Consider the following 16,063-nt stretch of genomic DNA (forward strand, 5'->3'; position numbering starts at 1 on the left):
GCTTTGAGCAACACTCAAAGGATTTATTTCTGGTGCTGATCTCAATTCTAAAGCCAGACAGTAATAGACCCAAGAGAGATCCCCATCGCCCCAATAATAGAGAAACTCCCAAAGACTAGAACACCTCCATTTCCTGAGCACTCGCCAGTGCCATGCACTAGTCACTGTTACATGTTCCTAGTGAAACACAGAAGAGCCCTGGCCAGAGGCTCTATTGCACCTTTTCTCTGGGGTCAGTGTATTGCAGTGTCCTGCCGTGAGGTCATGAAGCAAATACATCCACTGAGCCATAGTTCGGGTACATTGGTGCTAGAAGAACTGGTGCTTGCCTGAGAGAAGCAGCCGCAATGAGGGAGCTGAGCTGCAAGTGAAAGCCTGGCTGCAGCTGTGGGCTGGGGCAGCCCAGCTGGGGTGTGAGAATACGGGCTGGCCACAGTGGCCAAGGCATGAGCGCTGGTGGAGCATGGGTGATGGCTGGGGCAGCTGGGGTGCAAGCACAGGTAAGGCGCAGACTTAGGAGGGTGGCCAAGAGACAGCATGGCCAAGCACTGGCTGGGGTGGCCGAGCCGCGAGCGCAGAGACGGTATGGGCATTGGCGGAGGAAGCTGAGGCGTGAGCACAGGTGCAGTGCAGGCATTGGCTGGGGCAGCCAAGCCACAAGCAGATGGGGAGTGGACATTCAACAGGGGCTGAGCTCCAAGTGCAGACGGGGCACAGGCATGGATGGGGCCAAGCTGCAAGTGTGAATGGAGCCTGGGCATTGACTGGGGCATCTGAACTGCGAACACAGATGAGGTGTGGGAATTGGCTGTGGCCAGAGCCATCTAACCCTACACACATCAGGCTTTCACTGTGTCTTGTGCAGCTGCATCTCCAGGGCTGACTGCTGCGATGGGGGACCAATGTGTCTAAAGGAGCTGAGGGTACTGAGCCTCCCATGAAATTGTCTCTGAGAGGGGCCGGGAGGGGCAGGTGCTGCTGATGGGCCATAGGCTGGCATCCTGTTCAGCTGAGGTCAGGGAGGAGGCACCACTCTGTCAGGGGAGCCAGGTGTGGGTTTGTTCTCTTCCTCCTGCTCAAAATGCACATCCTGTGAGTCAATGATTTCCCACACTCCTGAGCAGCCTGGGTTGGGGGGGTCTTTGCTGCTGCTGTGATACCACAGACCAAAACTGCAGGGAAAGCAGAAAGAGAGTGGATGAGCAGGGGCAGTGAACTTCCCACGAGAGAGCGACATCCCCAAAGCTGCTGTCAGAACCACTCTCCATTGGAGACACCTGGCAGCACCAGGGACAGGTTCATCCATGAACACCTGGGGCCAGTACGTAACGTGAGGGGTCCTGTCATAATCTGGGAGCAGCAGCTTTGCTAAGACGGTGCTTAAGTGTGTCCCTCAGCTAGATTTCATTTTTTTTATATTTTGCCAGGTCTGTGACCCCCCCACTCACCTACACACATACTTTAAGCACTGCCTGGCACTCCAGAACCTGTGTGATACAGGCTGGGACTGTCTTGTGGCATCACTGACCCTGGAGGAGGCAGCAAATCACACTAGGGCTTGAGAATCAGAATGGCAAGCCTGGAGCAGGCCTCTCAGAGCACTTGGCACACACACCAGCCCCTGATGCAGTGCGTATGCACAAGCCACTGGCTCCTCCGTACGAAGGTGCCAACTCTTCAGGGCAGGGACTGCACCTCCTCATACAGTGCTCAGCACACTGTTCTCAACAGATAAAGCCTCACAGGTACTGTAGTCATTTATAATGCCCTACGGCAGTGGTCCCCACATTTTTGAGGACTGTGCCCGCCCTTAACCCTCTCCACCCCTCTCCCCCCATGGCCATGGCTCGGGGGGGGGGGGGGGGGGGCGGGGGGGGGGGAACGGGGGGAGGGGGGCGGGGGGGGGGGGGCGGGGGGGGGGGGGGGGAATCGGAGCCGCAGCTCGGCTGCTGTGGGGACCAGCAGCCAGATGCAGCTCTGCTCCCGGTCCCACCCCAGCCCCCAGCCTTGGCCCTGGGTGGGAACAGAGGCACTGCAGGGGCCAAGGCTAGGGGCAGGAGCAGAGCCGCAGCCAGGCCCCCAGCTGGGTGAGGAGCCATGCCAAAGCTGGGGATGGGGCCAAGTACAGGGCATGGCTGGGGGCGGGGCCATAGCCTTGGAAGGTCCCTGGGGGGGCACACCCCACAGTTTGGGGACCTCTGCCCTAAGGGCTAATTATTCCTCTAACCATACAAATACTTCCTCAAATCAGTATATCGGATGCAAACTTACAAGCTCTTGATTTTGGATTCACGTGGCTGAGAGTCCACACAATCTGCACTCTCATCTTCATCACTAGGGTGCAAAAGAGCAGAGAAATGGTGAGTCACAAACCCTCTGACCTGCTCACTTATGCTTGATACCAAATCAGTAGAAAGGAGATTGCCAGATCCCGCTTCCCAAACCACAAATAATACGCATATGGGGGAGAGGAGGGCAACAGCCCTATCACACAAATCATCATGGGAATCCTGCCCAGTGCAAAGGATACCCATAGCCAGATTCAGCTCCAGAAGGGTTTGATTTCTGGAAGTTGTTCCCTAGAAAACCCCACAGCGTGTCCAGGATCGGACATTGCCTTGTGGATGCAGTGCAGAACTGAGGCCCTGACCATGTGTGCCCAGTGCAGATCCCAGGGCACTCTGCAAGAGTAAAGGTATTGGATGCGATGCAGGATCCTGGCCAAGTTCCAAAGGGCAATCACCTTCTGCCTCCTCCCTCCCACATGTTCAGCTGGACAAGGATTCTCCTTCATTTTCTGCCCTAAACAGGTGAGCAGGGCTGCTATGTGGCTGTTAAATAGCTACTGCAGTTTCAGTATTTGAAAGAACTAGAGATCTCCTAGGTCCCACCCAGTCCATTTCTTGAAGCCAGGGCAGGATTGTTCCCTACAGTCTAGGGTCTCTAGCAACAGAGCTTCCACTGCCTCCCCTGAGGGACCATGCCATAACCCAGTACTTCTTATTGACCCGGCGGTTCTTCTTGCCATTAAGCCTATGTTTTTTGCCCTTAGTTATTTTTCTGCCCTGATTTCTAGCTACTCCACCTTCTACCACCTTAAATATTCCCCAGAAGTTCATCAGGGATGGGAAGAGTCAGGAACTGCTCTTTCCGTTTTGGAAGGACTGTGCTGCGTTTTCTCGTCTCCAGGTTATTTCTCAAAATGAAGAGTCAGCAGCACCATTGTTCCACTCTCAGCAATGGCTGCATGTCAGTGGTGGGTGCAGAGATTCTTTTCCAAGTTTCATACAGAATCACACTCGGCACAATTCCGCTCAGTGCTCTTCACCTGCAAAGCACTTTGCAAACATTAACTGCTTCATCTCCAGTTAGGGTGACCAGACAGCAAGTGTGAAAAATCGGGACAGGGGTGGGGGGTAATAGGAGCCTATATAAGAAAAAGATCCAAAAATCAGGACTGTCCCTATAAAATCAGGACATCTGGTCACCCTATCTCCAGTGCGCCTCTGAGAGCAAAGCACTTTCGGACTTTTCAGTGTTCACATTGCTGTATAGATGGTCACAATGTTTTTATTGTTAAATATTTAAACACATGTAAGCAAATGAGCCAGACACACACATTCCTCCCCAGAAGCTTAGACCAGGCACAGCTTTGTATTTTCAGCACTTGGGCAGTTTGGCTCCAGGGTAACTGAGGTTCAAGGAGCTAAAATGGCCTTCCCATGATCCCTGTAAGTGGCTCACCCCAGAGCAGAAGCCAGTGTCCTCCTAGTCACCAATCCTTTCTTCTAACCACTCCACACACACACACACATCCCCCCCCCCAGCTTTCTACTAGCTGAGCCAGCTGAACAGAAGTGACTCCAAGGCCCAGTCCCTCACTACCTGGACTGCCCTGTGATGGCAAGTAAGGCACCAGCGCACCTCCTTCCTTGGTGAGCTGGAGAAATTCTGAAGAAATTTTCACCATTATTAGTGTGACACTAGCAGGCGAGATGCCAGCTCTTGCCCAGGCTGCAGGCATTAGCTAAGGACTGATGACAACCTCATAACTGGAGACCAGACCAGGTCACCTATATGTTAGTTGTGCTCTAAATAGGGATTAATTTTATAAGAATGTATTTAGTTTAGCCTCTATTAAATGCTTGTATGTTGCTGCATGTATTAGTCTCACTTATAATATCTATAGCCCCTGTTATAAGGTAATATTTAATATGGGAGAGAGATTCTGTAACTGTAAAAATGTTTGCTCTGAAACTGTAGCCCCCCACCTCCGTCCAGTCAGGAGAGAAACATTAGCAACTGTGAAATACTAGTTTGCCACAGGAGGTGTTATCTCCAGCCTAACAAAAGAAGGCCAATAGCATAGATACCAGACAAACCATGGTGGACCATCAGAGGATAAAAGACTTTGTTGATTGTTCCCCCACACCCATGAAGGGGAGACAAACTCTTCTCATCATCATGTTGAACTCTGGGGGACAGGAATAAAAATCCCTGACAAGAAGAAACTGCATCTTTTGACTGTTTGAACTCTGAAGAGCAAGAGACTCTAAACTAAAGCCAAAGATCCCCAGAGGCTGCCACCTGGGTCTGCCTTGAAAGACATTTTGAAAAGAGATCACTACAACCCTGTCATGTTTAGGATTTAGATGGTAACTCGTTTGCATGGATACATTTGCTTGTTTTAACCTGTAAATAACGCTCTTCCTTTTTTCTTGTTAATAAACCTTAGATAGTTTATTACAGGATTGGCTATAGGCCTTTGTCTTTGGGATAGGATCAAGAGTACCAGCTAATCTAGGTAAACACCTGGTCTCTCAGGACTGGAAGCAACCTAAACATGGTATGGTTTTTGGTGTAAGTGACCATAAGTCCAGTTTGTCTGGATGGCAAGATCGACTGGAGAGGGTAAGGGGACTTTCTGTGACTCCATAGTAAGACTTCTATAGTGATCCAGTTCACATTTGTTACTGGCTTGGTAAAATTGCACTATAGAACACACCACCAGTTTGGGGTGTCTGCACTCTCAGTCATGAACCATTCCAGACACCATAATATTTGGCTCAGATTCTGCTTCCCTGGAGTCAGCTCTGCAGGGTTCCTTAGTATAGATGGGCCTCTGTCTGCAATGATGAGAGCTGCTCTGTGCAGGGTTCAATCACACAATACTGAAAACGTCAGCAGCTCAACTGCACCGGGGCTCACACTGCTACTAGCAGGGCCCAATACAGCATCACGGGGGTCCATAGGAGTAGGAAAGGAGAGCAATGTCAGATGGCTAGTGGTGGGCACCAACGTTGAGGTTCTCAGCAGCATCCACACTTGAAAATCCTGCTCTCAGTGACTGTTTCAAAGGTCTACATTGACAGCAAAGGTGTGAGTGCAGCATGACATACCTGTGTTAGCTTTCCTCTAGCTGGCACAGCTAACCCTGGCAGTGAAAAGGGGGCAGCATAGGCTTCAGCACTTACTAACCACCAGAGTACAAATGCAGTGAGGAGCCTGGGCACGTACTCTGGTTGCTAGCTTATGATATCACATCTTCACTACTTTTTTAACACCTGTTAGCTAGATCAAAGCTGGGGCAGGGGTAGATGCCTATCTGCGTTACAATCACATCTTCACTTGCAGCATGGGGGTACCTTTAACAGCTAAGTCTCCTTGCTTTTCAGTGGGACAAGTGATCCATCCCCTGTCGCCCATTCCCAGCTTCTGGCAAACAGAGACTAGGGACACCATTCCTGCCCATCCTGGCTAATAGCCATTGATGGACCTATCCTCCATGAACTTATCTAGTTCTTTTTTGAACCCTGTTATGGTCTTGGCCTTCTCAACATCCCCTGGCAAGGAGTTCCACAGGTTGACTATGCATTGTGTGAAGAAATACTTCCTTTTATTTGTTTTAAACCTGCTACCTATTAATTTCATTTGGTGACCCCTAGTTCTTGTGTTATGAGAAGTAGTAAACAACACTTCCTTATCTACTTTCTCTACACCAGTCATGATTTTATAGACTTCAATCATATCTCCCCTTAGCCATCTCTTTTCCAAGCTAAAAAGTCCCAGTTTTATTAATCTTTCCTCATACGGAAGCCGTTCCATACCCCTAATCATTTTTGTTGCCCTTTTCTGAACCTTTTCCAATTCCAATATATCTTTTTTGAGATGGGGCAACCACATCTGCACACGGTATTCAAGATGTGAGCATACCATGGATTTATATAGAGGCAACATGATATTTTCTGTCTTATTATCTATCCCTTTCTTAATTATTCCCAGCATTGTTTGCTTTTTTGACTGCCACTGCACAGTGAGTGGATGTTTCCAGAGAACTATCCACCATGACTCCAAGATCTCTTTCTTGAGTGGTAACAGCTAATTTAGACCCCATCATTTTATATGTATAGTTGGGATTATACTTTCCAATGTGCATTACCTTTGCATTTATCAACATTAAGTTTCATCTGCTAGTTTGTTGCCCAGCCACCCAGTTTTGAGAGATCCCTCTGTAGCTCTTCACAGTCTGCCTGGGTCTTAACTATCTTTAGTAATTTTGTAACAGCTGCAATTTTTGGCACCTCACTGTTTACCTGTTTTTCTAATCATTTATGAATATATTGAATAGGACTGGTCCCCATACAGACCCCTGGGGGACACCATTATTTACCTCTCTCCATTCTGAAAACTGACCATTTATTCCTACCCTTTGTTTCCTATCTTTTAACCAGCTACCGATCCATGAGAGAACCTTCCCTCTTATTCCATGACCGCTTACTTTGCTTAAGAGCCTTTGGTGAGGGACCTTGTCAAAGGCTTTCTGAAAATCTAAGTATACTATATCCACTGGATCCCCTTGGTCCACATGCTTATTGACCCCCTCAAAGAATTCTAGTAGATTGGTGAGGCATGATTTCCCTTTACTAAAACCATGTTGACTCTTCCTCAACAAATTCTGTTCATCTATATGTCTGACAATATTGTTCTTTATTATGGTTTCAACCAGTTTGCCCAGAACTGAAGTCAGTCTTACAGGCCTGTAATTGCCAGGATCACCTCTGGAGTCCTTTTTAAAAACTGGCATCACATTAGCTATCCTCCAGTCATCTGATACAGAAGATGATTTAAATGATAGGTTACAGACTATAGTTAGTAGTTCTGCAATTTCACATTTGAGTTCATTCAGAACTCTTGGGTGATACCATCTGGTCCTGGTGACTTATTGCTGTTTAATTTATCAATTTGTTCCAAAACCAACTCTAATGATACCTCAATCTGGGACAGTTCCTCAGATCTGTCACCTAAAAAGAATGTCTCGGTTCAGTTCAGTCTGCAGGGGGTAGAAGGCTCCCTTTCCCCCACTGGCCATGACAATGCAGAGCCACAGAACAGAGAAGGAAGGGCTCTTTGCTAGTGGAGATAAGTGGGGCAGGGGTGCTGCTGACACCAAGACCAGGCCTTGGCAGGAGGAAGATTAGCTCACGCACTGCACAGCACAGCTTCATGGTCAGCATAGGCAGGGACAGACCGCATCACGCAGCCCTGCTCATGGGAGGGTCCGACCAGGGGTTACTCATGACAATGATCATAGCGGTAAGGGCAGCTGTGGATGCTAACTTGATGGGTAACAATCCCATTCAAAAAGTAACAGCTCTAGTCACAGGAAGAGCCGGGGCTATCCAAATCCCAGAGGCTGCAGAGATTAGGAACCAGCAGCCTGCCATATTCAGCCAAGACACAGGTTTTGGAGTCTATACGAGGTTTGTTAGGGCAGGTCAATAGCCCAACCGCTGCTCGAGAGGCTGTTACGGACACAGGCGTGCTAACCCTAGGCCATTGTTAGCCCTCATAGGGCTCTGGGGGTAGCTGCTGCTTCCCTATTTATTAAAGGATAAGATTCCAACAATACAGGGGTGGCTAAGCAGGCTGCCGGGAAGGGTATGCATGCAGCCAGAAAAACTCTCTTTCTTGCTTTGCCAGAGACCTGGCCAGGGCTAACCCCCTCTCTGTACCCAGTCACTAGCGGATTCCCCCTTTAGACCTGCATTAGGAAAAGCCACACACACCCTACAGTACCCCATGCTGAGTCTTCAGCAGGAAAAGGTGTTAACTTGCATTAAGAACACATGAGGTAAATCCTACCAAAGAGAAGGCAGCTTGTATTTTCACATGAGTGCAGATGTTGATTTAAAGGCTAGGGGGGAGCCACAGGTTGACCTTGACCTATTAATTCAATGAGCACTATGAGCTGCTTTGTCTTTGCTAGGATTTCACCGGTTAACTGGAGCTAGAACACACTTTCTCCCCGGTGAAGAGAAAGCCTTCGCCTACACAACCTCAGAGGGTTAACATGTAGGTTCTAGTCCCCCATGACAAATGTTTGTTCCAGGGCACAGAAGGCTGTAGGCAAGTCTCTGCTTCCTTACATCTGGTCACTCCCTACTGGGAGTCTAGTCCCCATGGGCACTATGATGCTTCCTTCTATCATGTGCAGTTATGTTAGGATGTTGGCTTCTCCCTTCCCCTCTGTGGATCTCTCCCCCAAGCCAAGAGTCACCCCTCTGCAGAAGAGGGTAAGGGAACAGCAGTTATCAAAGCCCTATAGAAAAGCTAGGCCCATTTCAGATCTTTATTCAAGACAGTTTAAAAACCATTGAGCTGCATTCCACACACACCCCAGCCAGTCCATTCCGGGGTGATGAGGACGCAGCCTGCAGAGCATGGAGCTGGAGTTACGGACAGTTTACAACAGGTACTCATGAGTCGCTCTGTACTTGCAGGAGTGGATGCTACTCCCGTGAATCCTGCAGACCCTCCATGGAACATCCCAGCTGCCATCTTCAATACCACCCCTCAGGACAGCTTCTGACAGCATCATGCAGGACGCTGCTCATTGGCCAGTCCTTCCCAGCACTTCTGGCTGCCCCAGCCTCACACTCCCTTCACCAGACTCCACTGCAGCAATGAGTGGTGTCCAACAGCCCAGCAGGCCACATATGACCCAGTGACAATAAAACATACTGAGTGCCCTGTGATTAGGAGTTTCTGGTGCCCAGGCATGGTGATACCAGGGACTCCTGTGCTGTGCAGCAATGCTCCTCCTTGAGTCCCAGCTGGCACGCGAGGCAGGTACTGGAGGCCCTTCCCAGGCAGAGGCAGTTCTCTCCTTCCTTCTGAGCAGCAGGAGAGGTGTCGTACCATGGCCGCCAGTGTCAATCCAGTTGTGGAATGAGCAGGAGCTACCCCAGCCCGAGCACCCAGGCCCCTGCAGCCAGCTGCAGACTCACCTGCTCACTGGCTCCTCCACAGTCCCCAACATCTTGGCTCGGATTTTTTTCCGCTGTTTTTTGATGGTGGATTTCATGGCATCCAGCAGGAAGCTTGGGATTCGCTCATCATTCAGCAGCTCCCTGGGGAAACAAACCAGCCAGTGCACAAAAGGGCAGGGAGACACCCAGCTCTACAGCCTCCGGGGAGTAGGCAAGGAACATCCCACAACTAGAGTGACCTCTCCAGGAACAGTCACCCCCTCCCCTGAGAGTACCTCAATCCGGGCACAGAGGAATTCAATCCCAGACAGGTCATCCTGTAGGCCTCTCAGCCCAGGAAGGGTGAGATGAGAGACTAGCACATCCCCCATCCCTGGGGAGCGAGGGGCAGCAGGGCAAGGTCTAAGGACTCCAGTCAGAGACCTTAACCTAGACCATTTACAGCCACACAATTCACCCCTGCCATGGGTTTGGGGTGGGGCCTGTGAATCCACCTCGAGGGTGCCCAACCTGCTGGGTGAAGCAAAAGGGAAGTGTCAATCCCTCCACTCCCCCAGGGGCCTGTGTCTAGTTGGCCAGGGTTACAACCATCTCAAGGCAGCCCAGCACTCAAATGCCAGTGATGCAAACCAGAACCTTAGTCCATCTGGCACAGATGCAGCCCACCAGGGCCAAGGGACCCCCGCAGCAGAAGGAAAGTGTTTTGTTCTTTCTTGAAGTGAATGTGGTTCTGGTCACCCAGGAACATGCTTCCCCTTTCCCTATAATCAGGCTGCTCTAGGTATGCTGGATGGTGCCCTCTCCCACGCTCTGTGGTCCTGCAACATCCCTAGAGGTGCTCGCTGTCTGTGGAGACTTCCCTACAGTCAGCACCATGCCCCACAACCTCCAGTCTGATGCAGGGCTATGGGCATGCCAGCTCTCTGCCTGCTGCAATGCTCACCGTTGGTAATAGGCCAGCTCCTCCTGCACCAAGAACAGACTGGTCTTGAGCTCATTCCGCTCCTGCAGGATTTGCTTCAACTCTTCTTTACAGAAGCAGCTCGGAGCAGAGTTCCTCCCGCAGTCTTGGTGCTGCAGCTCCTCCACGGGTGCTGCTGCTCCATCCTAGGGATTCAAAGAGAGGGAAAAGCTGAGCAGAACCTGGGAAGACAGGTAAGCAAAGGCCCTGGCAGACCCTCTTGCTACAAACAGGGTGCAAGCCAGGTGAGGAAGCTTGCTTAAGATGCCACAGGGTCCAGGGGAGATGCCACTGCTGACGAGAGTCAGGTGCAGATGGGGGAGATGCAAGACAGTCTCCTTCCCCTTGCGATCACTGATTAGCTATAGAACTAACATATAGCTAGACTTCATTAGCTAGGTATATAACAAGTCTGGGCTCCAGTCTAAAGCTGGGATATTTTAAAGCGAACAATGTTTGGTTTTCCAGCACCTATCTAAAATGTAGAGAATCTCTGGTTGCGAAGTGGTCTCATGTGCATCACACCTAGCCATCAGGATTTTCTTGAAACTCCCTCTCTGCCTCCTCTCCTTCACAAATACACACTAACAACTTGAGATAGAGCAGACACTGCTCTGGCCAGCACAGCTCTTCAGAGGTCAGGAGGATTCTTGTCCATGTCACTGTATCGGAGGGTCTCAAGGATAAAGTTTACAAAGAGGCAGTGATGTGCACAACCACACAACAATGCCATCTCATGTGAGAGCCATCTCATAAGGACACTGGACTCAATTCTTTACTGTTTACGTCCATTTGAAGACCATGAAATCCAGTGGGGTATGGGGAGAGCAGAGGGGAGTTCACCTCACTCTGCTGCATCACAAGCCTGTCCCAATAAGGCCCCACTCCCTCTCCTGAGGGGCAGGAAAGGTGACAATAAAGTCCAAGGCAAAATTCTAATGAGAAGCTATTAATAGGGAAATTGGTTAGCTCATAGAGGGATAAATATTAACTATAGGAAACCGTTTCCACAACAGAGTTTAGACATGGTCTGCGATTCCCAAGATGACCACTGATGCTTCTTAAAGATAGATGTGTTTGTTTCCCTCCAGAACCCTAGGATATCATCAGATTTTAATGCTATTTCAGTTTCTCCGGAATTCTTGGGTATGAGCCATCTGGGACTGGTGACCTGTCCTTAACTGTATCAATTTGTTCCAGTAGTTCTTCTGATACATAGGTCTCTGATAGCACCTCTACTTTATTACCTGAAAAGAATAGGTCTGAGGCAGATATCTTGCCAGCATCCTCTGTGGTGAGGACTAAAGCAAACAAGTCACTTTATCACTGCAATATCCTTACCTTCCTTAACTCCTCCTTTTACTCCCTGCTAAAGCAGCAGACCCACTGATTATTGCACAGGCTTCCTAACACCAACATCAGTCTTTGGTTAAGCCCTGAAGTTTAGAGACTTAGAGCCCATACAATGATCATTCTGACACATCCTGACCCATTAGTGATTTACTGCAGCTTCATGAAGTGGCTAAGAGTTTATTCTGCACTAAAGATTCCCCAGAGAATGGATATTGCAGGGCTCTGGCTCACTCACCATATTGAGCCTGGGGGATGCTCCAGATGCAGCCCTGGTCAGTCTGTCAATTTCCCTCTGATTTTCCAGCACCCTGGTCTCCAAATCCTCCTTCTTCTCCAGAGAACTCTTGAGCTGAACCTGGACCACAGCCAGTTTATGACGCAGGTCCTCATTCATGGACATGAAACGATTTAACTGCTCCTGCAGCTGAGAAACCAGATACAGGCAAGTGTGAGACAGCTGTGCATACAGCTGCAGGCTCTGCTCCCGCACAGGGACACACAAGTGTGCGCACGGCCATGGGCCACTCCCAGGAAAGGCAGAGGGTTTGGGCACATATAGGTGCTCAGAAACTACAGTACTACTATAATCTGCTCTTATAGCAAACACTTCGACACATATTACAGGGAGACAATGGTGCATGTAAGAACAGATCACATAGCATGGCTCTCCCACTTTCACAGCACTGGAATAAGCCACGGGCACTCTGCCTCTTACCGCCTCTGTGTCATGGTTCTTGCAGACTATCTCGTGGGCTTGGGCCCGAATCTCATCCCTCTGCTTGTCCACCACCTCCTTCAACCGCAGCATCACTTCTCTCTCCTTCCGTAAAGTGCTGTCTAAAACCCAACACCAAGAGATCAGTTGCAGCTCTGCCCTCCTGCTGAGCTCCATGCTTACAGACATGGCTACTCTAGAGAGTTTCACAGAACCCCCCTCTTGCACCATTGCCAACACTGTCTCAGCTGCACTGATGTTTGCAATGCTGGCAGCTTCAGAGTAAATGGGCTCCTGCCTCCCACAGCCATTTTATGTAGCACATGCTAGACAGGCTGCCAATAGGGTTAGATGACAAATTTCTGAGAATGGCTGCTGGAGCCAGAGCCATCCACACTGGGGCTCCCAATGTGGCTAACCCTCGTGAGCCTGAGTCAGGGCTAGCTACCAGGGAGTCTGCAAGGTCCTCTACTGAAAGTGAGGCCATAGTATCTACTGCTGGAGTAATTCACAGATTAAGGCCAGAAGGGACCATTATGGTAATTTGGTTTTAACCGCCCTCCCCTCCATCACCTGCATAACACAGGCCAAAGCCTTGTAAACACCCTCCCCTCATCTCTTCCCTATGAAGGAGCCAGACTGCCCCCACACCATGCATCATCACCCAGTGGAGGCAGAAGTCACTGTGTAATTTTCTCAAGCACCAGTGAAAGATGGCAACTGAACTGTGACCACAGCCTCAGCAACTCCTTCCTCTCCCCCTTCAGGAGCTGACATTACTGGCACTGCCCAGTTAAATAACCAACTTACAGAATCTGGATATCACAAAGACTCTCAGATCACCCACCCTCAGGGTATACACCTTCTTGGTATTATCCAAATATTTCCCCCTTTATTTCCTCCCATTGCTCCTTGTATTACCCTCACACAGCACCCTGAATGCCTCCTCCCTGGTGCGCCCCCATGTTACATGGCTCTAACTCCCAATGGGCCCTTCTAGTCCCCAGCCACTTAGGTGGTTCTCTCCTAGCTTCTTCTCTCTCACCCACTGTATCTTTCTTACATTGGAGTACTCAGTAGAGAACATGCCTTTCCACACTCCACCTGGAGGTGCAGAGCAAGACCATCTCTTCCATGACAGGCCAGTCAACACTACACTCACCATTCTTCTGCATTGTCACATTGCCAACTCCTTCCTGACCCTAACCAGGCAGGTAGACAGCAGAGACTGACATCACTGAGGCCTCCTGTTAATTTATATGTTAAAGCCTGCCAACCGTGCATGCAGCCAGCCCATATAACAACACCTCCCCCTCACAGTTACCGTTGTCCTGTTTCTTTAAACACACTTATTACTTCTTTCTTTAAGCTGTAAGCTCTTTGGAGCAGGAACCATTTCTTACTATGGATTCAGGCATAGTGGGGTCTTAATTCAATTAGCTCCCACCAGCTCCAATTTGGTAGTAACAGCCACCACCTCTGTGACTCCAATTTCAAGTGCACTGCAGTAGAGAAGCAGGCCCTCTGCTAAGTCACACTAGTGGCTGCTTCCTCTTGTACTATTACTCTATTTCTTCTTTTTACTTACAATTTTAAGAGTTGGTTAGTTTAGATTCTGACTTACTCATCAATTACTAGACTCCCTGGTCACACGAAGGGTGGCTTTACCAAAGGAAATACAGTCAACCACCCACACTGAAAGATGAAACTGAAACAAACAAGCTAGTATGGACAAGGGTAAAATTCCCAAACAGTAGCTGAAGCTTTCTTGGGCAAGGGACAATAGTCCAGGAGTACATTCAGTGCATAACTACTACAGTGATGGGTGCTCTGGAGCTACCCATGATAGAGGGACACTCATTTTGAGCTTAACATGTCCGATCCTAAGGGTATGTCTACACTGCGAAGTAGTCGACAAAACTTTTGCCTTTCACAGGTACTTAAAGCCCCCCCCCGCGAAAGACAAAAGTTTTGCCAACGCAAGTGGAAGTGTGAACGCGGCTCCTGCTGACAAAGAGCATTTACACACGCCGACTTTTAGCGACAAGGCTGTCGACACAGTCTTGTCACTAAAAGCTGTGTGGTGTAGACAAGCCCTAAGGAGGATTTGACACGAATACCTCAGTTAGGGGAAAGGTAGAAGTAGCTCCAACCTCTGACTAGAAACCACTTCCCCAAAGCGCAGGCAGAACAGCTCTTGAAACAAGACATGAAAGGGACAGGCTGGGGTGTGTTTTAAAATACAAATTTTACATTTATAATGACATGCAGATTCATACAACCACCTCCCTGAATAACTTAAGGGGAAGAATGTCTTGTGGTTGAGACAGCAGCTGGGACCCTGCAGACTTAGGTGCTGCTCCCAAGCTCTGCTAGATGCTTTCTATGCAGTGACAACTTTAGGGTGGGTAAAGGGTGTGTTTAGTAAGAGATCCTACAACCCATGCACCACTGCTAGCACCTCTGGGAGCCCTAATATAGACAAGGCTTCTAGTTAAACTTATTAGAAACTGCCACGCCCAGCCTCATTCAGAACTCCCCAATGCTAACACCTGTGCAACGGAACAAGGGGTATTTTTCCTAAGGTCTCTAGTATAGACAGCATTACTCTGTGCCTCAGTTCTCCACCCACGAAGTGGACCACCACCTTGCCTCCAAGGCATTACACGGACCCATTCAGAGTTTGTAGTTGCTCAGAAACCAGAGTAAAGCCTTTACACAAATATAACCAGAGAATCCCAGAGATCACAATGGCCTGTGAACAAAGGCACTAACTTGATTTCTGTAAGCAAGATATGCATTCAGATAACTACAGCTTCACTGCACTGACCCCCAGCAGCAATGACAGCCGTGGAAGGGATTCAGCAGCAGCTCTCCACCCTCCTTCCCCAGGGACACCCACCTTCCTGGGAGTGGCTTTCTGCAAGTTGTGCCAGAAGCTTTTGGTTTTCTTCCTCCAGCTGGGCCAACCGGCTCTGGAGAACATGTTCTTTCCTCTGAGCTTCAGACAACTTCTGCTCCAGGTCCTGAAGGGCAAACCCAGAGAGATGAGCTCCCTCCCTGGGCCATGCCATATCTACTACACCTTTACTGATGGGGCGCCAATGGGGACCGCACATGGGGCACACGGCTCCACGGCCGGTCGGCTCTGCAGCCAGACTGCCGGGGCGGGCCTGCTACCCGGGCACAGCTGCCAGCCAGGCGACCCGCACAGGACGCCGCGAGCAGCCGTGGGAGGCCAGGGGGCTGGGGGAGAAGCCAGACTCCGCTCGCCGGGAGAGCGGCCGTTACCGGGCACCGGGCGGGGAGGGTGTCCCGAGCCGAGCCGAGCCGGTCTGCCGGGGCCCCGGGCCCGGCCGCCCCGGGAAGAGCGGACGCTGGGTCGGGTGACGGGCACCGCCAAGCCCGCCCCGGGCGGGTACCAGACCCGCCGGCGAAGGGCCCGGAGCCCGCCCCCGGCGCTCGCGCTCACCTCAGCCCCGGGGGCCGCCGCCTCCTCTCGCCGCCGCTCCCCGCGCAGGCTCGGCCCCGTCCGCAGCAGCGACTCGGCCGGGTCGCGGCCGCCGGGCTCAGCCCCAGCCGGTCCCGCCAGCGCCTCCAGCAACTCCAGCAGCCGCACCACCTGCGGCACCAGCCCGGCCACCGCCTCCGGCCCGAAGCGCCCCGAGAGCCGCTGCAGCTCGGCCCCCAGCGCCCCGGCCATGCGGTACACGTGCTCCGGGGCCAGGCGGCCGGCGGGCGTCCGCCACAGCGGCTCCTCCATCG

The 16,063-nt window shown here is 50.6% G+C and overlaps 1 protein-coding gene across 1 annotated transcript; it reads right to left on the reverse strand.

The window, feature by feature from the left end:
• Positions 1-2: 2 nt before the first annotated feature.
• On the reverse strand, positions 3-16,057 carry RILP (Rab interacting lysosomal protein). The gene is made up of 8 exons (XM_034752332.1): positions 15,771-16,057; positions 15,201-15,324; positions 12,299-12,420; positions 11,819-12,007; positions 10,213-10,376; positions 9,288-9,410; positions 2,272-2,334; positions 3-1,172 (listed from the first exon to the last, which is right to left on the reverse strand). Exons 1-8 carry the CDS (start codon positions 15,999-16,001, stop codon positions 1,016-1,018), a joined length of 1,173 nt encoding a protein of 390 aa, XP_034608223.1. The 5' UTR covers positions 16,002-16,057; the 3' UTR covers positions 3-1,015.
• Positions 16,058-16,063: the final 6 nt, after the last annotated feature.

The sequence above is a fragment of the Trachemys scripta genome, chromosome 18, assembly GCF_013100865.1.
Source record: "Trachemys scripta elegans isolate TJP31775 chromosome 18, CAS_Tse_1.0, whole genome shotgun sequence".
NCBI classification, from domain to species: Eukaryota; Metazoa; Chordata; order Testudines; family Emydidae; genus Trachemys; species Trachemys scripta.

Coding starts and splice junctions, on each gene's coding strand:
- RILP (XM_034752332.1), bottom strand. CDS start 16,001: ATGGCCGGGGCGCTGGGGGCCGAGCTGCAGCGGCTCTCGGGGCGCTTC. Junction 10,377..11,818: donor CATCCCCCAGGCTCAATATG/GTGAGTGAGCCA, acceptor TTGAATCCCTAG/GATGGAGCAGCAGCACCCGT. Junction 9,411..10,212: donor GAGCTGGCCTATTACCAACG/GTGAGCATTGCA, acceptor TTGTTTCCCCAG/GGAGCTGCTGAATGATGAGC.